Consider the following 25939-nt stretch of genomic DNA (forward strand, 5'->3'; position numbering starts at 1 on the left):
GGCTGGAAGAGCCAAACGAAAAGACACCGGATTAATAATTTCAGAAATTTTATAAGGACCAATAAACCGAGGCTTAAACTTAGGGGAAGAAACCTTCATAGGAACATGACGAGAAGACAACCAAACCAAATCCCCCACACGAAGCCGGGGACCAACACACCGACGGCGGTTAGCAAAACGTTGAGCCCTCTCCTGAGACAACGTCAAATTGTCCACCACATGAGTCCAAATCTGCTGCAGCCTGTCCACCACAGAATCAACACCAGGACAATCAGAAGGCTCAACCTGCCCTGAAGAAAAACGAGGATGAAAACCAAAATTAAAAAAGAAAGGTGAAACCAAAGTAGCCGAACTAGCCCGATTATTAAGGGCAAACTCGGCCAACGGCAAGAAAGACACCCAATCATCTTGATCAGCAGACACAAAGCATCTCAAATAGGTCTCCAAGGTCTGATTAGTTTGCTCAGTTTGGCCATTAGTCTGAGGATGAAATGCCGAAGAAAAAGACAAATCAATGCTCATCCTAGCACAAAAGGCCCGCCAAAACCTAGAGACAAACTGTGAACCTCTGTCAGACACAATATTCTCCGGAATGCCATGCAAACGAACCACATGCTGAAAAAACAATGGAACCAGATCTGAGGAGGAAGGCAACTTAAGGTACCTTCACACTAAACGACGCTGCAGCGATCCAGACAACGATCCGGATCACTGCAGCCTCGCTGTTTGGTCGCTGGAGAGCTGTCACACAGACAGCTCTCCAGCGACCAACGATGCCGGTAACCAGGGTAAACATCGGGTTACTAAGCGCAGGGCCGCACTTAGTAACCCGATGTTTACCCTGGTTACCATCCTAAAAGTAAAAAAAACCAAACGCTTCATACTTACCTTCTGCTGTCTGTCCCCGGCGCTGTGCTTCTCTGTACTGGCTGTGAGCACAGCGGCCGGAAAGCACAGCGGTGACGTCACCGCTTTGCTTTCCGGCCGCTGTGCTCACAGTGGGTGCAGGAAAGCACAGCGCCGGAGGACAGACAGCGAAAGGTAAGAATGAAGCGTTTGTTTTTTTTACTTTTAGAATGGTAACCAGGGTAAACATCGGGTTACTAAGTGCGGCCCTGCGCTTAGTAACCCGATGTTTACCCTGGTTACCAGTGAAGACATCGCTGAATCGGTGTCACACACGCCGATTCAGCGATGTGAGCGGGAGAGCCAGCGACCAAATAAAGTTCTGGCCTTCTAGCCCCGACCAACGACATCACAGCAGGATTCTGATCGCTGCTGCATGTCAAACTGAACGATATCGCTAGCCAGGACGCTGCAACGTCACGGATCGCTAGCGGTATCGTTTAGTGTGAAGGTACCTTTAGGCAAAGGTACCAGATGGACCATTTTAGAGAACCGGTCACAAACAACCTAGATAACAGACATCTTCTGGGAAACAGGAAGATCCGAAATAAAATCCATGGAAATATGCGTCCATGGCCTCTCAAAGACCGGCAAAGGCAAAAGCAACCCACTAGCACGGGAACAGCAAGGCTTGGCTCGGGCGCAAGTCCCACAGGACTGCACAAAAGCACGGACATCGCGCGACAAGGAAGGCCACCAAAAGGACCTAGCAACCAAATCTCTGGTACCAAAAATCCCAGGATGACCAGCCAACACTGAACAATGAACCTCAGAAATCACCCTACTTGTCCATCCATCAGGAACAAACAGCTTCCCCACAGGACAGCGGTCAGGCCTATCAGCCTGAAATTCCTGAAGCACCCGCCGCAAATCAGGGGAGATAGCAGAAAGAATCACCCCTTCCTTAAGAATGCCAACCGGCTCAAGGACTCCAGGAGAATCAGGCGAAAAACTCCTAGAGAGGGCATCAGCCTTAACATTTTTAGATCCCGGAAGATACGAGACCACAAAATCAAAACGGGAGAAAAACAGGAACCATCGAGCCTGTCTAGGATTCAGCCGCTTGGCCGACTCGAGGTAAATCAGATTCTTATGATCGGTCAAGACCACCACGCGATGCTTGGCTCCCTCAAGCCAATGTCACCACTCCTCAAACGCCCACTTCATAGCCAACAACTCCCGATTGCCGACATCATAATTGCGTTCCGCAGGCGAAAACTTTCTGAAAAAAAAAAAGCACACGGTTTCATCAAAGAACCATCAGACTCCCTCTGAGACAAAACGGCCCCTGCCCCAATCTCAGAAGTGTCGACCTCAACCTGGAAAGGAAGAGAAACATCCGGCTGACGCAACACAGGGGCAGAAGTAAATCGGCGTTTAAGCTCCTGAAAGGCCTCAACAGCCGCAGAGGACCAATTCGTCACATCAGCGCCTTTCTTCGTCAAATCAGTAAGGGGCTTAACCACACTGGAAAAGTTGGCAATGAAACGGCGATAGAAATTAGCAAAGCCCAAAAATTTCTGAAGGCCCTTCACAGATGTGGGTTGAATCCAGTCATGAATAGCTTGGACCTTAACAGGATCCATTTCTATAGACGAGGGAGAAAAAATAAAACCAAAAAAAAGAGACCTTCTGAACTCCGAATAGGCACTTAGATCCCTTCACAAACAAAGCATTATCACGAAGGATCTGGAACACCATCCTGACCTGCTTCACATGAGACTCCCAATCATCAGAAAAAATCAAAATATCATCCAAATATACGACCATGAATTTATCAAGATAATTGCGGAAAATATCATGCATGAAAGACTGGAACACAGATGGAGAATTAGAGAGCCCAAATGGCAACACAAGGTATTCAAAATGGCCTTCGGGCGTATTAAATGCAGTTTTCCATTCGTCACCCTGTTTAAAACGAACAAGATTATATGCCCCTCGGAGGTCAATCTTAGTAAACCAACTAGCCCCCTTAATCTGAGCAAACAAATCAGTAAAGGCCCCTTCACATTAAGCGACGCTACAGCGATACCGACAACGATCCGGATCGCTGCAGCGTCGCTGTTTGGTCGCTGGAGAGCTGTCACACAGACCGCTCTCCAGCGACCAACGATGCCGGTAACCAGGGTAAACATCGGGTAACTAAGCGCAGGGCCGCGCTTAGTAACCCGATGTTTACCCTGGTTACCATCCTAAAAGTAAAAAAAACAAACACTAGATACTTACCTACCGCTGTCTGTCCTCCAGCGCTGCGCTCTGCTTCTCTGCTCTCCTCCTGTACTGGCTGTGAGCCGGAAAGCACAGCGGTGACGTCACCGCTCTGCTTTCCGGCTCACAGCCAGTACAGGAGGAGAGCAGAGCACAGCGCTGGAGGACAGACAGCGGTAGGTAAGTATCTAGTGTTTGTTTTTTTTTACTTTTAGGATGGTAACCAGGGTAAACATCGGGTTACTAAGCGCGGCCCTGCGCTTAGTTACCCGATGTTTACCCTGGTTACCAGTGAAGACATCGCTGGATCGGTGTCACACACACCGATCCAGCGATGTCTCCAGGGAGTCCAGCGACGAAATAAAGTTCTGGACTTTATTCAGCGACCAACGATCTCCCAGCAGGGGCCTGATCGTTGGTCGCTGTCACACATAACGATTTCATTAACGATATCGTTGCTACGTCACAAATAGCAACGATATCGTTAACAATATCGTTATGTGTGAAGGTACCTTAAGCAAAGGCAAGGGGTATTGGAATTTGATAGTGATCTTATTAAGAAGACGATAATCTATACAGGGTCTCAAGGAGCCATCCTTCTTAGCAACAAAAAAGAAACCCGCTCCCAATGGTGACGAAGAGGGCCGAATATGCCCCTTCTCCAAAGACTCCTTAACATAACTCCGCATGGCGGCATGCTCTGGCACAGACAGATTGAAAAGTCGGCCCTTAGGGAATTTGCAACCAGGAATCAAGTTAATAGCACAATCACAGTCCCTGTGCGGTGGAAGGGAACTGGACTTGGGCTCATCAAATACATCCTGGAAATCCGACAAAAACTCAGGGACCTCAGAAGAGGGGGAAGAGGAAATTGACATCAAAGGAACGTCACAATGCACCCCTTGACAACCCCAACTAGTCACAGACATAGTTTTCCAATCCAGCACCGGATTATGTTCCTGTAACCATGGAAAACCCAGTACAACAACATCATGCAGGTTATGCAACACCAGAAAACGGCAATCTTCCTGATGTGCTGGAGCCATGTACATAGTCATCTGCATCCAGTACTGAGGCTTATCCTTGGCCAAGGGTGTAGCATCAATACCCCTCAAAGGAATAGGGCTCTGCAAAGGCTGCAAGGAAAAACCACAGCGCCTGGCGAATTCTAAGTCCATTAAGTTCAGGGCAGCGCCTGAATCCACAAATGCCATGACAGAAAAAGACGACAATGAGCAAATCAGGGTCACAAATAAGAGAAATTTAGGCTGTATAGTACTAATGGTAACAGACCTAGCGACCCTCTTAGTACGCTTAGGGCAATCAGAGATAACATGAGCAAAATCACCACAGTAAAAACACAGCCTATTCTGACGTCTGAATTCCTGCCGTTCTGTTCTAGTCAAAATCCTATCACATTGCACAGGTTCAGGACTCTGCTCAGAGAACACTGCCATATGGTGCACAGCTTTGCGCTCGCGCAGACGCCGATCAATCTGAATGGCTAGAGACATAGATTCGCTCAAACCAGCAGGCGTAGGAAAGCCCACCATAACATCTTTAAGGGCTTCAGAAAGACCTTTTCTGAAAATAGCAGCCAGAGCCTCCTCATTCCATTTAGTGAGCACAGACCATTTTCTAAATTTCTGGCAGTATAATTCTGCCGCTTCCTGACCTTGACACAAGGCCAACAGGGTTTTTTCTGCATGATCCACAGAATTAGGTTCGTCATACAATAATCCGAGCGCTTGAAAAAATGCGTCTACATTCAATAATGCCGGATCCCCTGTTTCAAGAGAAAAAGCCCAGTCTTGAGGGTCACCACGCAGCAAGGATATGATGATTTTTGCTTGCTGAATGGGATCACCAGAAGAACAGGGTTTCAAAGCAAAAAACAATTTGCAGTTATTTTTAAAGTTCAAAAACTTGGATCTGTCCCCAAAAATCAAATCAGGAGTAGGAATTCTAGGCTCTAAAGTTGGAGTCTCTACAACATAATCTTGGATACTCTGTACTCTTGCAGCAAGTTGATCCACACGAGAAAACAAACCCTGAACATCCATGCCAGAGCATATATCCAGAACCACCCAGAGATCAAGAGGAAAAAAGAGACAAACCAGAGCACAGAAAAAAAAATGGTTCAGAACTTTCTTTTCCTTCTTTTGAGATGCATTTAATTCATTTTTGGCCACTTGTACTGTTATGATGCGGTGGTTTAGGAGCAACATGGAACGAGCTCTGAAGGAAGTGGTATCTGTACTGACCGCAGTCCCTAAGCTCAACACAACACTAGAAGTAGCCGTGGGATGCTCCTAACTCTCCCTAGGCACCTTGTCACAGCCTAAGAGCTAACTACCCCTAAAGAGAGAAGCAGGAAAACTATCTTGCCTCAGAGAAAATCCCCAAAGGATAGATTAGCCCCCCACAAATAATGACTGTGAGAGGAGAGGGAGAAGACATACACAGAATGAAACCAGGAGGAGCACAGGAGGCCAGTCTAGCTTAATAGATAGGACAGGATGGAATACTGTGCGGTCAGTATAAAACACTACAAAAATCCACGCAGAGTTTACAAAAAATCTCCACACCTGACTAAAGGTGTGGAGGGTAAATCTGCTTCCCAGAGCTTCCAGCAAGACAGAATAAATTCATACTAATAAGCTGGACAAACATAGAAAGCACAGAACGGATAAGTCCACAATCTGTGGACAGAAAAGAGCAAGCAAGAACTTAGCTTTGCTGAACTGGTCAGGATAACAGTGAAATCCAAAGAGATGTAAATCCAACCAGGAACCATTTACAAGTGGCACTGGCACAGGCATAAATAGCTGAGCAGAAAAGACGATCAGTGGAACCAGCTGCTGACAGCTAAATCCAAGGAGCAGCCATACCACTAGAAACCACAAGAGGGAGCCCAAGAGCAGAACTCACAAAAGTGCCACTTACAACCACCGGAGGGAGCCCAAGAGCGGAATTCACAACAGTCGTTACTCCCTCGGTGTTCCTGCTACCGGGATTCTGCACCTCAGAAGGAGGCAGCCTGTTTAGGGCTGGTCCCCTTCTCATATCCTGTCCTTTGCTCTGACTTCCTTTACACTCTCTGCAATCTGTTCGGCTTTCTATCTGTCTGTTTCCTAGGAGCTGCAGCACTTTAGGCTACACGGCTTCCCTGCTTCCTTTCCCTCTGTCTACCTGATAGGACTCAACCCTTTCCCTCCAGATCAGGATGTTCTTATAGGGGAATTCACCTAAATCAGGCTTAGAGCTCCCCCTTCTGGCCTGGAGTGTGAACATGTTGCATGTATTGTGTTACCTGGATGTAGTTATCCTTAATTGCCTCCAAACGTAGCATCACTCTCCCCGAGAGTAAAGCAATACCAATGCGACAACCAGGACCCTGGGGCGCCGCAAATAGTTATCAAAAATACTAGGTTTTCTTCATCAGGGTTTAACAAAGAGGAGCCTTAGTTATACAGCAGAGGAGCAAGCTCTGGTTTCAGATCAGATCTGTGTATTCAAGGAAAGTAGAAATTCAATCTCACAATAAAGTACAACGCAAGGCGAAAAGCACCAGAATTCCTACATACAAAGACCCCCGGTGTAACAGGCCAGATTAACCCCCCGCCCAGAATATACCCGGGGTATAAATTGGACTAGGCTAGATTATACCCCTCCAGGTCAGAATATACCCCAGCTGCTGTAGATCAGAGCTTTCAGGTTTTTGAGAACCATTGAGTGATATACTCAATAACGGGGCCCCAGGCAGCACATTGGGTCCCAGGCAAGACACGGGGCCCTAGGTAGCACATGGGGGGGCAGAGACAGCGAACGGGGTTCCAGGCAGTATACGGGGCCCCAGGCAGCACACAGGGGCCCCTGGAAGCGCACAGGGCCCCAGGCAGCACATGGGGGCAGAGACAGCGAACGGGGTCCCAGGCAGCATACGGGGCCCCAGACAGCATACGGTGGGTAGAGACAGCAAACGGGGTCCCAGGCAATACACCAGGGCCCCAGGCAGTGCACAGGGCCCCAGAGAACACACGGGGCCCCAGACATCGCACAGGATTGAGTAATATACTCAAGAACACACAGGGGGTCCCACACAGTGCACGGGGGCAGAGACAGCACACAGGGTCCCTGTGCACTGTCTCTTCCCCCTTGTGCATTGTCTCTCCCCCTTGCATGCTGTCTCTACCCACCGTATGCTGTCTGGGGCCACGTGTGCTGCCTGGGACCCCGTTCGCTGTCTCTGCCCCCCTGTGCGCTGCCTGGGGCCCCGTTCTTGAGTATATCACTCAATCCTGTGCGATGTCTGGGACCCCTGTGCCATGTCTAGGGCCCCTTGCGCTGTCTGGGGCCCCATGCGCTGTCTCTGCCCCCCTGTGCACTGCCTGGGGCCCCTGTGTGCTGCATGGGGCCCCGTTATTAAGTATATCACTCAATGGTTCTCAAAAGCATTAAAAATTGGATCTACAGCAGCTGGGGTATATTGTGGCCCAGAGGGGTATAAACTGGCCTAGGCCACTTTAACCCTGGGTATATTCTGGGTGGGGGGGGGTTAATCTGGCCTGTTACACCGGGTTATTTAGTGCTTTTACATTTTTGTGCCTCAATGGCCATTTTTGAAAAGTATCAGGAAACGTTGGTAAATGTGCCAAGGCTGCGCCAATATTTTGGTGGTAAATATTGTTCAAAAGTAAATCAAGCAAGAGGCAATGCAAGAAAAAGAAAAGCGTCTTTAACATTTCTGTAATTCTAAAGCCATCTATATATATATAATTGTCTAAGGGGTACTTCCGTCTTTCTGTCTGCAACTTCCGTAACGGAAATCCTGCGTCGCTGATTGTCTCGCCAGCTGCCTGTCATGGCTGCTGCGACCAATCAGCGACGGGCACAGTCTGATTAACCCTCCCTACTCCCCTGCAGTCAGTGCCCGGCGCCCACATATTCCCCTCCACTCACTGCTCATACAGGGTTAATGCCAGCGGTAACGGGCCGCGGGCACTCCGAAACCGCTGCTATTAACCCTGTGTGACCAACTTTTTACTATTGATGCTGCATATGCAGCATCAATAGTAAAAAGATCTAATGTTCCAAAAAACAAACAAACGTTATTCTCACCCTCCGACGTGGCGCTGTCCTCGGCAGTGCAAGCGGCAGGTTCCGGTGCTAAGGATGGTATGCGAGAAGGACCTGCCATGACGTCACAGTCATGTGACCGTGATGTCATCACAGGTCCTGCGCTCATACCAACCCTGGGACAGGAAGCTGCCACGTGCACCGCACACAGGCGCCAGGACTCCAAAGCCCTTCAGAAGGTGAGTATGTTTATTTTTTATGTTAAGTCTTTTTTAACCTGTTACATACGTGATTGGGCAATATATTCTGTGGCTGGGCAATATACTACATGACTGGGCAATATACTACGTGACTGGGCAATATACTACGTAGCTGGGCAATATAGGAAATGATAGGAGAACAAAGAAGGACCACTGATCCAATGTATAAAGATATATAAACAACACGTTTTATTAATACATATAATACATATATAAAATACAAAAGAATATGGATACTTGGCAGATGGGACAGTACATAGACCAATATATGCACGGAACACCGATGCCCCAATGTATGTAAGAGGAGGACAGCAGTATATAATACTAATAATGATGACTCCCTATAGAGCATAGGAGATATACCTACATCATGATAAAATATCCAAAGAAAATCCACCTATAGCTCAAAATGATATACCTAAACTGCTATCCACCAAAAATGTAATACCAAAGGTATAGCTGGCTGCATAAATGGCTGTTGCTATATAATATTCATGCAACACTCAATAGACCGAAAAAGCGGCCAACCATAATGCAGGAAATAACCCCAGTACAGATATCTACAATAAAACTATACCTGTAGACATGGCGGCAGAGGTGCACGTGCACAAGGAACCTCGACGCGCGTTTCGCTGTCTCCTACAGCTTCGTCGGGCGGTAGCTGGGCAATATAGTACGTGGCTGGGCAATATACTACGTGGCTGGGCAATATACTACGTGGCTGTGCAATATACTACGTGACTGGGCAATATACTATGTGGCTGGGCAATATAGTACGTGACTGGGCAATATACTACGTGGCTGGGCAATATACTACGTGGCTGGGCAATATACTACGTCACTGGGCAATATACTACGTGACTGAGCAATATACTACGTGACTGGGCAATATACTACGTGACTGGGCAATATACTACGTAGCTGGGCAATATAGTACGTGACTGGGCAATATACTACGTGGCTGGGCAATATACTACGTGGCTGGGCAATATACTACGTGGCTGTGCAATATACTATGTAACTGGGCAATATACTACGTGACTGGGCAATATACTACGTGGCTGGGCAATATACTACGTGGCTGTGCAATATACTACGTGACTGGGCAATATACTACGTAACTGGGCAATATACTACGTGGCTGGGTCATATACTATGTGGGCTGTGCAATATACTACGTGGACATGCATATTCTAGAATCCCCGATGCGTTAGAATCGGGCTACCATCTAGTAGCTAATAATCTCCTTGTAATTACTGTCTAATGAGAGGATTCTGAGACTGTTATACAAAAATACAACTGACCTGGAAGCAGCTATGTCCTTGTGTATTTATTTTCATAGTATCTGTGGAACAGAAGAAAATGTTACGGTACAAAGGCTTATAGTATTATATATACCAAAGAATACAGCAGTGTACTGTGGGCTTCAAGATAATACGCAGAATATGCAAACAATGAATACATCAAATCTTAGCTGCATGACTGCTATATAGAATATGCATATAAAATCAGGGTACTTAATGCACATATTGGCTAGTAGCACAGTGTGATGGCTATCATATGGCGTAGGAACTAATATGGAGGGCCCTCATACAGTATGAGGGTTAATATGGGGGCCCCATATGGTGTAGGAACCATTGTGGGGGACACTCATACAGTTTGAGGGTGAACGTGGAGGCCATCATATGGTGTGGTAACTAACATGGGGACCCTCATACTGTATATCGTGTGGGAACTAATTTGGGGGACCCCCATACAGTTTGGGGGTTAATGTGGGGGCCATTGTAACAAAGTGGCACGGTGTTGTAGTCGTGGGTGAGTTCACTAAGCAGCAGTCAGTGAGAACCCTGGCACCTTGTATATGAAAGATAAATAACCAACTGTATAGCAGTACTAGGACTTTATCTGTTCCATGTTCACTTCTCCTTCCCAGGGCGGTGAAGAGACAGACAATGACACGTCCAATGCTTTTTATAATGAAAACATTTACTTGCAGAATAGATGTCTTCAGACACAGGTTACAAGCAGGTTCAGCAGTATCAATATCCTCACGCACAGGTTATAAGCAGCAGGCAGTCCTTCACATTCAGCACACACTCTGTCCTACGGTAGTTGCTGAACTCTAGTCTTGTCATGAGAAGCTGTGCTACTCGGATATGAATTCTATCCCTTCTCCACAGCCTCTATTCAGTCCTCAGCCTCAGCTGCTGACTCTCTTCCTGTGCACTAGTCCGCTCACCGTCTTGACCCTGTCTTGGTCTCAGGCTGCCAGACTCTCTTCTAGTACCCCAGCCTGCGCACCGTCTTGACCCTGTCTTGGTCTCAGGCTGCCGGACTCTCTTCTAGTACCCTAGCCTGCACACCGTCTTGACCCTGTCTTGGTCTCAGGCTGCCGTACTCTCTTCTAGTACCCTAGCCTGCGCACCGTCTTGACCCTGTCTTGGTCTCAGGCTGCCGGACTCTCTTCTAGTACCCTAGCCGTCGCACTGTCTTGACCCTGTCTTGGTCTCAGGCTGCTGGACTCTCTTCTATTACCCTAGCCCGCGCACCGTCTTGACCATGTCTTGGTCTCAGGCTGCCGGACTCTCTTCTAGTACCCTAGCCGTCGCACTGTCTTGACCCTGTCTTGGTCTCAGGCTGCCGGACTCTCTTCTAGTAGCCTAGCCCGCGCACCGTCTTGACCCTGTCTTGGTCTCAGGCTGCTGGACTCTCTTCTATTACCCTAGCCCGCGCACCGTCTTGACCCTGTCTTGGTCTCAGGCTGCCGGACTCTTGTACTCACGTGGATCCTTGACTCAATGTGTACTGGCCTCTTGTTTGAGCGCGCTTACACCATCACTGGTCCACACTGTTTCTTTAGTGCTGCTTTGCCTCTACAGGGCATCCTCAGGATGATACTCCCAGCAACTGACTCTGGTCCCAGAGGGCTGGAATCTACTCTTGCCCCATCTCTGCAACACAGCTTCTATTTGCTCCTTGCCCTGGGCATGGCCACCCAGGCACTGCACTCTATTCACTCCTTGCCCGGGGCATAGCTGCCCGGGCTCTGCTCCCTGACTTCCCTTATCTCCTCCCTCCAAGTTAACCCATGCCTGCTCGTAGTCTACCACTGCTCCCCTTCTAGTGCCTTCTGCTGCTGCCACCTAGTGACCGTCCTTTCACAACATTCACTCACATGCACAAGACATTTGCAGTATATTAGATTACACATGTGAGAATGAGTAGCAAGAGAAGAAGAGGTACCATACCACCCCGCTACACCATCATATGGTATGGAAACTAGCGTCAGACCCTCATACAGAATGGGGACTAATGTGGGGGCCATCATATAGTTTGCGGACTATTGGGGGGGCCCTCATGCAGTACGGGAGCTAATGTGGGGGCCATCATATGGTGTGGGAACTAATTTGGGGGACCCCATAGCGTATGGAAGTTAATGTGGGGGGTCATCATATGGTATGGAAACTAGTGCAGGACCCTCATACAGCATGGGGGCTAATGTGGGGGCCATCGTGCAGTATGGGAACTAGTGTGGGGGCCCTTAAAGTGAGGGAGCTACTGAGGGTGCTATCATACAGTCTGGGGGATATTATCAAATACAATAATCAGTAAGCATCTAATGCAATAAGTGGTCGAGAGCATGGTCAGAATATACCAAAACAACTCTCCCTATCATCAAGCAAATAAATATAAGCAGGAGTGTTGCTCCCAAATACAAATATACTACACCAGCGAAAAAAAGGGGAATATCGACACCAAAATGGGTAGACAAAATATAACAATATTTTATTAATAAATAAATACAACAGAAATAACAAACACATAAAAAAGCATGATAGACTGTAACAAAAATTCCACCATGCAGAGAGGAGGAAAACCAGCCAGTACACTAATGGTAAAGCACACAGATGCAAATAAGACCTGGGTAGATATCAGAAAAATTAATTTAAGTGATCCCGGATGTTAAAGTATCTACCATGAGGGATCATCCCTCCGGTGCCACAAAGGCGCCATATGATAGTTGGAGGTCATATAATCCTGGATATGCACGTATCACCAACGTACTGTATACTTACCCATCATAAGTCTGCATCAGCGTGGCCTTCCCACTACACCTGACGCTGTTTTGCGTTCGTAGCTTTTTCAAAGTTGGAGTGTTAATAGTGCCTCACTCATGTTGCGCTATTTATGGGATCAGGCACACCAGTGTAATTGGCGCATGCGCACCCGAATCACCCCACACAAAAGAGTGCACACTCTATAGGCGTCATGGTGCAGCGCGCATGGGGGCGAAAAAGCACACCCATGGTACCAGATATCCATCCGCGACGCACCTGTTAGACGCCATTGAGATTGAGCAGTTGAGCAGGGGGATATTATACAGTTTGTGATCTAAGTGAGGACCTTTATACAGTATGAGAACTTGTGTGAAGGGCAATATACTATGTAAAAAAAAGCATAGTTTAGTGTGTGACAGCAGCCAAGCATAACAACCTGAGATAAATCTGCAGTAAGTCTCGGCGCACATTTATCCTGAGTTCTACGCTGAGCGCTTAAACCATGGTTTCCTTGTAAATGTCTGAAATATGTGATTCAGATGGAACCACCAGTGGAAGATTCACTATAATGAGGCAGGTGAAGACACTGTGGACTGTTCATAAATTAGAAGGTAGCTGACAGCACCACCGATGGGAGGATGCCCGTCCTAATTCCACGGACCAAAGTGGAAGTGTACTTACCAAAGCAAAGTGAAGGACAGCATCCAATCCAGGTGAAAAAAGATTCCTTTATTGTGCCAAATATTGGCACAATAAAGGAATCTTTTTTCACCTGGATTGGAGACTGTGGACTGTGTCTGGCCTATGATCCCGCAGTGTCCATATTTTTAAGCATGCATAAAAGCACAGTGTTTTTGTACACCTCTGAAAAGAAAGACACCACTGAACAGAGGCAGAAGGAGTCCAGAGTAACTCTTCTGCCTCATAGTGATTGGGTCTGTTGGAGGCTTCATCTGAATCACATCACTTGGAGATTTAGAGCAAAGGATAAATATGATAAAAAATCTTATGTAAAATGTTCCCGATAAAAGCTTCAGCTTATTCCCCACTCAAGTCCGTCATCTGTCAGGCCCCCAGAAGAAATTCTGTGAATTCTGCCGTCCCAAATCCAAATGCCCCTCTTCCCTCTGAGCCCCAGTGTGCAGAAAGAATTTTCTTATTCATATTTGTCATCACTTTTTTCAATATTCTAACAAAGGCGATGTTAGGTGATACACAATGTGATTCACGAAAGATGGGTATTTATATGGTAAGAAAATAAAATGTATTTATTTTGGTCTGCATTTGAAGTAAATTCTTTTTGGTGTTTATACTGATTATACTTTTAGACCTTAAACTATACGATTTTCATTGTAGGTGTATGTTTATGTAGTAAGAGGCAAGATTGCTTCCATACACAATGCGATTTGCGTTATGTTGTTATTAGTCAGAACCTCCCACTCCCGTCTCCAAGACTTTACACATGCTGCACCGATTCTTTGGAATGCACTACCTAGGTTAATACGATTAATCCCCAATCCCCACAGTTTTAAGCGTACCCTAAAAACTCATTTGTTCAGACTGGCCTACCGCCTCAATGCATTAACCTAACGATCCCTGTGTGGCCTATTTATATATAAAAAAAAAAAAAAAAACAGGTTCCTCGCATCATGTTCTCATTCACTTTATGCAGTTAATAGCCCTCTGTGTCTATACTGTTACATACTTAGGCAGTTAACTGGTTCATGCAGCTTTACATGAACACCTGAGCCTTACACTATGGCTGGTCCGAATAACTAAAGCAATTGTTACCATCCACCTCTCGTGTCTCCCCTTTTCCTCATAGTTTGTAAGCTTGCGAGCAGGGCCCTCACTCCTCCTGGTATCTGTTTTGAACTGTATTTCTGTTATGCTGTAAGAGGGTGAACTGTAGTCCCACTGAGAGGGCACTAGGACCCTGTGGTTTTTGCCTGTTGCAGCAGAGGACAGACCTCCCAGAGACAATGTGTGCTGCGGGGTGGGGTCTAGTGTCTCGAGTGTAAAGTGAAAGTGAGAAGTGAGAGCTGAGAGAGAAAAGGCGGGAAGAAAAGGAGAAGCTGCTGTGAGATCTTAAAAAGAGACTGTGTGTGGATTTACTGCAAGTGTTTTTGGAGGAAAAGAAGCTTTTGAGAGACTTTTTGTTGCTAACGTTCCCCTGGAAAAGAGCTAACCTTTTGTTTAACTCTGTGAGAGACTTGTGTTGCTAACGTTTCCTGGAGAGGAGCTAACATTTTATCTAAGTAAAGACGGAGACTTTGCTAAGAACCCAGTACGAATTTGGAAGTCTGTGGATTCCCTGTGCATTGAGTGGAGAAACAAGTCTGGGCAGACTGCTGATACAGAGACGGACGGATTGTCGTGGAACCATTCCTAGGAGCTACAGAAGCAGAGACTACATCGTGAGACCACTAACTAAGTCCCCGGCGTTTGGGCTCGGCATCGGCCGACAAGACAAGAGGAGCTTGCTGTAACTTATTGGCGCTGAAGATAAGGATTGGCTGCAGCCTGTGCGGATTCCTGCCTGAGAGGAAATCCATCTCAGGATACGGTACCATAGTTATAGATACCCGGGTATCTCTGCTCAGAGTGTTAGATTGTTACTTTAGAGGTGTATCTTATATTAGAGTTGTGTAAGTTATACTCAATGTGCCATTCCAGGGGCTCCCTTAATAACACTACATTCAATTTACACTTGTTCCTGTTTTTAGTTGCCTGTTAGGTAAATTTCTTACTAGTCTGTTGTAGTATACAGTTCTCAGGAGACCTTGGAGTGGCACAGTGATTTCAGCTGCTGCTGAATTAGTGTATCTTTGGGGTGCATCTGCCTTAATATTCTCCATATTACCTTGATTAATTTGCCTTTGAGTAAATACCGTTGGAGATTTCTGCCTTGGTCTTGGTTTGTGACTCACTGGATCTTATTCGGACCTCTGGTCATTACATTTTTGGCGTAGTCGGCAGGATCCAGTGTTTGTCATGGACGGAGGCGAGGGTGGAAAGACCCCGCTGTATCCGCATCCTCCTCGGGGGTTGGGGTTCCCCTGGCAGCCGCTGCGACTCCGGGAGGGTATGTGCCTGTAGGAGCTTTACTTCAGCACATGCCGAAATACGATGGGCGCAATATGGCGTTGCAAGATTGGGCTGAGAGAATCCGGAGTATTCTGCGCATGTGTAATTTGACCCCCGCGTTACGCGCTGAGCTGGCATTAAATGCACTGGAGGGTGATATTAGGCGTATGGTGATGGTGCGTCCAGAATCAGAGAGGGATACATTAGAAAAGATTTTGGAACTGTTAGAGGGGAGTTTGGGGGGCCGAGCGCGTGTGGCCCAGCTTCGGTCCCTATTCTTTAATCGTCCCCAGAGAGAGTGTGAGTCCCTGATGCAGTACTCTAATATTTTACAAGAGATGTTGAATGAGATGCAGCGACTAGACCCGGGGGCCATGGGGGCGTTCCGGGAGGTAGACCGCTTGCTCCGGGACCAATTCATCACCGGTTTAGCCCATAGACTTCTCCGGGACAAGCTGTTGGAAATGGCCCGGGTTGCACCAGAGTTATCTTTCTGGCAGATTTACCGAGCTGCAGTGGAAAGGGAAGAGAAATCAGCCTATGTTCCCGAGGGGTCAGTGAACAGTGCCCAGCTGGAGGAAGGTGTGTCATCAGGGTCGGGGGGAGAGGGGCTGGTAAGCGTGGTACAAGCTTTGCGTGCTGAGGTGAAGGAGTTGAAGCTGAAATTGTCTCAACTGACAGTTGATCCCGCCTCTACCCCCTCACGGGAACCTCCTGCCCCACCCCCTGGAACGGTGACCCCGCAAATGGCCAGGTCGTCCTATCAGAATGAGTCAAGCCCTCGCCCACGAGGAACAATCACCTGCTGGAAGTGTGGCCGCCAGGGACACATCTCGCGTTACTGCCGGGTGCTTACAGCCCCAGAAACCCCGTCGCCGGCTTTAAACTTCCGGCCGCTGCCATGAGAGGGCAAGCAGCAGCGGCCCCACCCACACAAAGCCCTCGACGGAATGAACAAGATTTGTTTGCATGTAGTCCAGTGATAGAAGCAGAGTTTGAAGGGCGGAAGATGAGGTGCTTAGTTGACACGGGATCCGAATGTACTATAATGCCTCTAGAAGTATATGAGAGATACTTCAGTCGACTAGTGATTCCAGAGGATGGCCGAGTGATACGACTGACCGCCGCAAATAATGGTCAATTGTCAGTCAAAGGGATCGTGTGGATGCAACTAAAAATGTTTGGTCAAGAGCTGGGGCAGAAAGGGGTAGTACTGGTGGATCACCCCCCTAGAAGAGGGATGGAAGTGACGCTCGGAATGAACGTGCTGCGAGATTTGAATCACCAGATGTATGCCAGTGAAGGACCCCGATACTGGGCCCGTGCGACAAGACACCGACCCACACAGAGAATTCTACACCGTCCAGTGCTGAGTTGCGACTTGCTGAAAAGTGCGGTCCCAGGTGGCCGGGTGGGCCGGGTCCGAGTGACTTCGAGGGCCCCGATCCTGCTGGGACCCAGACAAGAGGAACTCTTAATGCTGCCTGTGGGAGCTGCACAGAGATTGAATGGGCTTGAAGTGCTACTTGAGCCCGCCCGAGAGGGTTCCTCATTTGCCAAGGTACATGTGGCCCGGTCTTTGGCGATTGTGAAGAATGGACGAGTGCCGGTCCGATGCATCAATGTTTTAGATGAAGCTGTTGCAATTCCCGCTGGGACCATACTGGCTGAACTGTTCGTGCCGGCAGAGAAGGTGCCGGAAAATGCAGGGTTCGAATTGCGACCAGACCAACAGTCATCCTGGACATTCGCGGTCGAGGTAGGCCGGACTGAACCTCCTACGGAGGAATGGAATGTTCATGTGATCATGGAGCAGATGGGAGTGGATCGGGAGAAGCTGACCCCCGTGCAGTTGGAGCGGTTGGAGAGAGTTTTGTGGGAACATCAAGAGACATTTTCCCGACATGGAGAGGACTTTGGGTGTACCCAGACGATTGAGCATGAGATTCCAACGGGGGATACTCCACCCATTAGAGAAAGATATCGTCAAATTCCTCCGGCGCTCTATCAAGAGGTGAAGAGCATGGTGGCCAGTATGCTGGACAACCAAGTGATCCGAGAGAGCCGGAGTCCCTGGGCGGCCCCTGTAGTCTTGGTCCGCAAGAAGGATGGGACACTCCGATTTTGTGTGGACTATCGGAAATTGAATGCCCACACCGTACGGGACGCATATCCTTTACCCCGTATTGAAGAATCCCTGTCGGCCCTGGGTCGGGCCAAGTATTTCTCAACGCTGGATTTGGCAAGCGGGTACTGGCAGGTCCCAATGGCTGAAAAAGATCGGGCCAAGACGGCGTTTGTCTTGCCAATGGGGCTCTTTGAGTTCAATCGGATGCCCTTTGGCCTCGCTACCGCCCCAGGAACCTTCCAACGCCTGATGGAACATTGCTTGGGCGATCTAAATTTTGAATCAGTCCTGATATATCTAGACGACATTGTGGTGTTCGGAACCTCATTTGAAGATCATCTGGAGAAGCTGCGTCAAGTTCTCCGGCGGCTCAAGAGCTACGGCCTGAAAATAAAGCCAAAAAAATGTCAACTGTTACGAAACCAGATTGAATATTTGGGGCATCTGGTGACCCCGGACGGGGTACTACCTTTAGCCAGTAAGATTAAGGCAGTACAAGAGTGGCCACCTCCTTGTGACCTGCGAGAAGTGCGGGCCTTCCTGGGCCTAGCAGGATACTATCGGCGGTTTGTGCCTAAATTCTCACAAGTGGTGAGTCCCTTGAATGAACTTTTGAGAGGGACAGCGCTGGGTCCTCGAAATCGCCCCATTCCATGGGGGCCCCTACAGAAAAAGGCATTTGATGGAGTGAAAACCGCCCTAACGAGTGCCCCATTGCTGGCCTACGCCCGGTTTGACACCCCTTTTTTGTTGTATACCGATGGTAGTCTTCATGGGTTGGGGGCAGTACTAGCACAGGTGCAGGACGGCCGAGAACGAGTGATTTCTTATGGCAGCAGATCTTTAAGAGACTCCGAGCGAAATCCGGCTAACTACAGCTCATTCCGGCTGGAATTGCTGGCCCTGGTGTGGGCAATGACAGAACGCTTCGCCGAGTATCTAACAGGAGCTGAGGTGCTAGTCATGACAGATAACAACCCGCTAGCTCACTTAGAGAATGCAAAACTGGGGGCGTTGGAGCAGCGGTGGGTCGCCAGACTGGCCAAGTTCAATTACCGCATTAAATTTCGCTCTGGTCGAGAGAACGGCAATGCAGATGCATTGTCAAGGGTGCCCCTTGGGTCATCCGGGGAAGATGTTGACGAACAACTTGAGGACACTGAAACTCCAGCTTTGGGGCAGATACCTATCTTCCAAAGTGTGGTACACTCAAGTGGGGTGGCCACCGGGATGCCCTGTGTACTGGGTAAAACACCCTCAGATTGGACAAGAGTCCAGGATGAGTGTCCGGACATTGCACTTGTGCGCCGTTGGGTACAAAACAAGGCCTGGCCCAGTGCAGAGGACAAGGCTCAGTTGTCCATGGAAGGAATGAAACTCCTTCGACAATGGGATAAATTGTGTGTGGAGCAAGGTCTTTTGTATCGTAAGGTGTACCTGCCATCGGAGCTGCAGCATCGGTACCAACTGATAATTCCTGTGGGGATGGGGCCGGTGGTCGCTCGTGAGGCGCATGAGAAGGGGGCCCATTTTGGAAGTGAAAAGACACTTCAGTGGTTGCAGCGAGTCCTCTACTGCCCTGAGTTGGGAGGGATGGTGGCCGACGCATGTCGGCAGTGCCGAATTTGTGGGCTCAACAAAAGCCCTGAGCAGCGGGCTCCCACACAGTCTATTAAGACTTCAGCTCCACTGGAGCTACTCATGATTGACTACGTGTTGATAGGGTACTCTACGTCAGGGTACTCCTATTGCCTGGTGATGACAGATCACTTTACCAAGTATGCTGTAGCGGTGCCGACAAGAGATCAGACGGCCAAGTCGGCGGCTGAGGCAGTGTGCCGACATTTCTTCCAAGTGTTCGGGTGTCCGCAGAGAATACATTCAGATCAAGGGGCCTGCTTTCAGGGGACGCTGATGAAAGAGTTGCACCAGCTCTATGGTATCGAGCAGTTGAGAACAACGCCTTACCACCCTCAGGGTAACGGGGCGTGTGAGCGTTTTAATCGGACCCTGTTGCAAATGTTGAGGTCCTTAGAGAGTCAGCAACAGACATGCTGGCCTGAGTATCTCCCCGAATTGATGTGGGCTTACAATAACAGGGTGCACAGTACTACTGGTTACTCACCACACATGTTGATGTTTGGTAGACCTGGCCGAGACGCAAAAAAGAAAAAGTAGGCGCGCACTTACCCTGTTGCGGTGAATATCACTTTATTAGGACATATAAACAAACGGATAGCAGGGAGGGATAGGGTCAGCCACGGACAACGATCGTTTCGTGCTCTACGGCACTTCAACGGGTCCTAATGCTGAGTGGAACAGGAAGGAGTTTTATAGACCCATCTGGATCCCAGACTCCTCCCCCTGGACTCCAAACATAAACAGTGTTACATTTAAAACAAAATGGTATTAAAAACAACAATAATAAAATAGCACATGCTGAGAACTACAAATAAACCGAATACAGCTTTTAGAAACCAAGATTGAGACACTTTTATAAGAAAACCGACATGAAAGAAAACCAGATGGTCCTGCTGCGTCTGCGCGCAGGATCCATCTGGCTTCTCTGCGCAGCAGGAGGCGGCGCAAATCCCCTCCTCCCTCAGGCAACGAGACCCGCTCCAAACCCGCAAATCTTAGTACTTGGGCATCTCCTGCATGGCAAGTGTGTAGATGGTCTATTAACCTTGGGGCTCCTTTCCCTGTTCTAATGGAGTAAAAATGCTCCCTAATCCGAACAAACAGTGGGCGGAAGGTTTTGCCAATATAGAAGCGTCTGCACGGACAAAAAAGAACATAGACGACATGGGTAGTCCTGCAAGAAATAAAGTCCCGTACAGTGTGCTGGATATGACCTACTCTAATTCTATTACCTGTATGATGGTACTTGCAGAAGTTGCAACCCCCGCATGTGAAGTTGCCTTTAGGGATACTATCTGTGAGCCAATTATTTTTGGTAGTGACAAAGCGGTTGCGGACTATGCTGTCTCTAATGTTTGTACTGCGACGGCTAGCAAAGAGAGGTCCCCTATCTATTATTTCTTTGAGGTCAGTATCTTGACGTAAAATACACCAATTTTTACGTATGACGGTTCTGATGTGGTTGTCAAGAGGGCCAAACTTAAAACTGAAGACAAACTTTTTTTCTTCTTTTTGTCTTTTTTTGGAGGTGGTGGAAACATCCGTGGCTGCTGCTTTATCGTAGGCATTTTTTAAAATAGATGGGGGGTACCCACGTTTCTTAAATCTTCCAATCAAATCGACTGACTGCTGCGCAAAACCTGCAGGATCACTATTGATTCTCTTAACCCTAAGAAGTTGACTATAGGGCAGAGATCCCTTCATGTATGGCGGATGAGCACTGTTATAATGTAATAAAGAATTACATGCCGAGGGTTTACGATATACTCTAGTGGAGATCCCCCCGTCCTCAATGCATAACTGGACATCCAAAAAGACCAAGTTGGTGCCTCCAAATTGCGAGGTAAACCCCATGTTCATGGTATTGGATGTCCCCAGGTACCTCACGAACTCCGTGAAGGCATCCTGGTGCCCATCCCACACCATGAACATGTCATCCACATACCTAGCATATAGCTTGATATGTCGAAGAAATGGGTTTTTGTTGGAATAAATATATTCCTCCTCAAACCTCGCAAGAAAGAGGTTTGCCAGGGTACATGCGACGGGGGTACCCATAGCGGTACCCACCGTCTGCAGGTACCACTGGCCGTCAAAAGAAAAAGCATTGTGTTCTAAAATGAACGAGAGTCCATCACAAATGAACTCCACAGTGTCATGACCAGTGGGAGTATTCTCCAAAATGCTTCTAATTGTTTCCACCCCCAACTTTTGTGGAATACGTGTATAAAGACTTTCGACATCAATCGAAGTCAGAGCATATGATTCCTGCCATTCAAAATCCTTAATCACATTCAGAAAGTCTCCCGTGTCTTTAATAAACGAAGGGACATCCAACAGCAGGGGGCGCAGCAGCCAGTCGATATAAGAGGAGATAGGCTCAGTTAACGAACCAACCCCTGACACTATGGGACGGCCAGGGGGGGCTTCCACTGATTTGTGTAATTTCGGTATGTGATACCAATGTGGGCGTCTCGAAAATCCGGTAGTAGCTTTTCAGCCTGTTTACAAGAAAACACCTTTTTATCCACAAAATCTCTTAGCAACGAACGCAAGAGATTTTTAAATTTTACCGTAGGGTCCCCCTTAAGCTTCAAATACGTTGTATCATCTGACAACTGTCTCAATGCCTCTGTTTTGTAATATTCTCTTGTAAGCAGCACCACGTTGCCACCTTTATCCGCACTACGGACAATCACATCAGACCAGCCCTGTATTTCACCCAAAGCTTGTTTTTCCTTTAAAAGAAGGTTTTCTATGGGCTTTTCATATATTAAAGCCTCCATGTCTTTTAAAACCTGCGATTGGAAAACATCTACAAGATTACCTGGGGCTACTGGGGGCATATAGGTAGATTTATTACCTCCAGTAAAAGGTGCAGTTACTTTATCTTTATGACTTGCAGAAACCGGAGTAATGCTCATAGAATCCAAAAGGTCACGGGTCTCTTCCCGCACATCACCAAATGGGTCCTCTGTGACAAAAAAGCCCAGGGGACCCACATGGCAAGGTGACTCACCTGGGAACACTTCACGGGGGGTGGCATGGTTACTAACTGCAGAAAACGACTTAAACAAATGGATCTTGCGAACCGCCTTGAAAAGGTCGATTTTAAAATCTACCAGATTAAATGGTTCTGCTATACAAAAATTCAATCCTTTGGACAACACCGACAGATGTGCTTCACTCAAGGTTCGTGGGGTTAAATTAACAACCGCTACTTCGTTGGCCGCCACGAAACTTGCCGCCTTTTTTTTGGAGTTTCTTCTGCCATTTCTCCTACCCCCTCGGCGCGTCCTGCGTCTAAAGGGGAAACACCTGAGATAGATGCTGGTGGCAATGGCATTTGGTTTTTAGATGTACAAGGATCCTCGGTAGCACTTGAGTCTGAGTCTGTTGTAAGGTAATCTTTTTTATTTTTGTTCTTTTTAAACAGGGACTTGTTACGTCCTTGTCCCTTGTTCTGATTCCATTTGTTGCGGGATCTGCGATGGCCTTCTGATAGGCTGCCTTTATTCCAAGTAAAAATTCTGTCTGTTTCAAAATCAATTTTGTCTCTTATAAATTTGTCTCTTTTCCTTTGCTTTATCTCATTTTGCAAAATGACCAGTTTTGTATCCAGTTTTTTGTCAATAATTGACCATTGTGTGTCAGACAACCTGGTTCTCAATTCTTCTTTAGTTTTAGTAAGTTCGGCTTTAGTGGCTTCATAATTAATAATGTTTTGCTTCAACGCGAGGCGGAGTAATTCCTGGGAGCATTGTAGTAAGATTTTCTCCCACTCTTTAATGAAGGATACATTATCTTTATATTGAGCCATTTCTTTTATGACACGCAGTCCACGCGGTACTCGACCGCACTCCATGTAGGACTTCAAAGAATTATTTGTCCAAAACAAATTTACCTCTCTTTCTGCGGCCATAAATAATTTGTGTTCCAGCGTCTTTGTGCTAAGTGAAAAAACGTTGTCGTGTAGTTCACATTCAGAAAAATAAGCATCCACACAGTCTTTATACACGTATTCCACAAAAGTTGGGGGTGGAAACAATTAGAAGCATTTTGGAGAATACTCCCACTGGTCATGACACTGTGGAGTTCATTTGTGATGGACTCTCGTTCATTTTAGAACACAATGCTTTTTCTTTTGACGGCCAGTGGTACCTGCAGACGGTGGGTACCGCTATGGGTACCCCCGTCGCATGTACCCTGGCAAACCTCTTTCTTGCGAGGTTTGAGGAGGAATATATTTATTCCAACAAAAACCCATTTCTTCGACATATCAAGCTATATGCTAGGTATGTGGATGACATGTTCATGGTGTGGGATGGGCACCAGGATGCCTTCACGGAGTTCGTGAGGTACCTGGGGACATCCAATACCATGAACATGGGGTTTACCTCGCAATTTGGAGGCACCAACTTGGTCTTTTTGGATGTCCAGTTATGCATTGAGGACGGGGGGATCTCCACTAGAGTATATCGTAAACCCTCGGCATGTAATTCTTTATTACATTATAACAGTGCTCATCCGCCATACATGAAGGGATCTCTGCCCTATAGTCAACTTCTTAGGGTTAAGAGAATCAATAGTGATCCTGCAGGTTTTGCGCAGCAGTCAGTCGATTTGATTGGAAGATTTAAGAAACGTGGGTACCCCCCATCTATTTTAAAAAATGCCTACGATAAAGCAGCAGCCACGGATGTTTCCACCACCTCCAAAAAAAGACAAAAAGAAGAAAAAAAGTTTGTCTTCAGTTTTAAGTTTGGCCCTCTTGACAACCACATCAGAACCGTCATACGTAAAAATTGGTGTATTTTACGTCAAGATACTGACCTCAAAGAAATAATAGATAGGGGACCTCTCTTTGCTAGCCGTCGCAGTACAAACATTAGAGACAGCATAGTCCGCAACCGCTTTGTCACTACCAAAAATAATTGGCTCACAGATAGTATCCCTAAAGGCAACTTCACATGCGGGGGTTGCAACTTCTGCAAGTACCATCATACAGGTAATAGAATTAGAGTAGGTCATATCCAGCACGCTGTACGGGACTTTATTTCTTGCAGGACTACCCATGTCGTCTATGTTCTTTTTTGTCCGTGCAGACGCTTCTATATTGGCAAAACCTTCCGCCCACTGTTTGTTCGGATTAGGGAGCATTTTTACTCCATTAGAACAGGGAAAGGAGCTCCAAGGTTAATAGACCATCTACACACTTGCCATGCAGGAGATGCCCAAGTACTAAGATTTGCGGGTTTGGAGCGGGTCTCGTTGCCTGAGGGAGGAGGGGATTTGCGCCGCCTCCTGCTGCGCAGAGAAGCCAGATGGATCCTGCGCGCAGACGCAGCAGGACCATCTGGTTTAAATGACAAAGTCGACATGTCGGTTTTCTTATAAAAGTGTCTCAATCTTGGTTTCTAAAAGCTGTATTCGGTTTATTTGTAGTTCTCAGCATGTGCTATTTTATTATTGTTGTTTTTAATACCATTTTGTTTTAAATGTAACACTGTTTATGTTTGGAGTCCAGGGGGAGGAGTCTGGGATCCAGATGGGTCTATAAAACTCCTTCCTGTTCCACTCAGCATTAGGACCCGTTGAAGTGCCGTAGAGCACGAAACGATCGTTGTCCGTGGCTGACCCTATCCCTCCCTGCTATCCGTTTGTTTATATGTCCTAATAAAGTGATATTCACCGCAACAGGGTAAGTGCGCGCCTACTTTTTCTTTTTTGCCATTTGGATTCTGCACACATTTTTCCTGGCAGCAGCACCCCGTTGATTCAGGTGTAAAGGATTCATACAGCCAGTATCACTTTCTGTGGTGCTAGACCGATATTATAATACGGTCACTGAGTTGGACCTTTGAGCAGTGCGGATGTGTGTTTTCTCTACTATTAGACCTGGCCGAGACATTGAGGATTTGAACATGCCAGATCCCTCCTCCGCCCCCCTTCGGACTGCATCCGAGTGGGTACGAGAGCATCGGCGGCGGTTGAGGGTGGTGCATCAGGTGGTGGGCGACCGTCTTCGACAGGTGGTCCATAAGGACACGCGACCTGTACAAACAGAGCTGTTCTCTCCGGGGGACAGAGTGTTGGTGAGGACAAAACGACGGTCAGGAAAGCTGAGTGACCGATGGGAGGCGATACCGTATCTGATAAAAAAACAGGTGAACCCTGAGATTCCAGTGTACGAGGTCAAACCGGTGGGGACAGGGGGGCCAACCCGTAATTTGCATCGTAACATGTTACAACGGTGCTGGTTTGAAGATTCGGCGCCTACTCCCCTAGAGCCAGAGGCCATGTTCCAAGGGGCGGAAGCTCTGAATGATCTTGAGTTTGATGGTGTGTTTACTCCTGCGTCTGCTTATTTGCCCCCTGTGACCGATCTGGCCTCGGGTGATGAGAATGTTGGGGATATGGAGGATGTTGTTGAGGAGAGTGCATCAGGTCAACTGCTTGGTCCTGACGCTGTATCACAGGACATCGAGCCGCAGGAGGAGACAACTCCACTTACGCCCACTGACACGACCATGGAAGAGACTCTAGCTCCCTCTAAGGTCGCACCTGTTGAT

General features: G+C 47.6%; 1 protein-coding gene across 2 annotated transcripts in view; it reads right to left on the reverse strand.

The window, feature by feature from the left end:
- The window catches only part of LOC138642934 (E3 ubiquitin-protein ligase RNF31-like), a 203791-nt gene that overhangs the window by 56312 nt on the left and 121540 nt on the right, over positions 1–25939 (reverse strand). For both annotated transcript variants that reach the window (XM_069731560.1, XM_069731561.1), the window contains exon 2: positions 9758–9798. In XM_069731560.1, the coding sequence (XP_069587661.1) occupies positions 9758–9793 (36 nt within the window). In that variant the 5' untranslated portion in view covers positions 9794–9798. The remainder of the gene's footprint in view (positions 1–9757; positions 9799–25939) is intronic.

The sequence above is a fragment of the Ranitomeya imitator genome, chromosome 6 (genome assembly GCF_032444005.1).
Source record: "Ranitomeya imitator isolate aRanImi1 chromosome 6, aRanImi1.pri, whole genome shotgun sequence".
Taxonomy (NCBI): domain Eukaryota; kingdom Metazoa; phylum Chordata; class Amphibia; order Anura; family Dendrobatidae; genus Ranitomeya; species Ranitomeya imitator.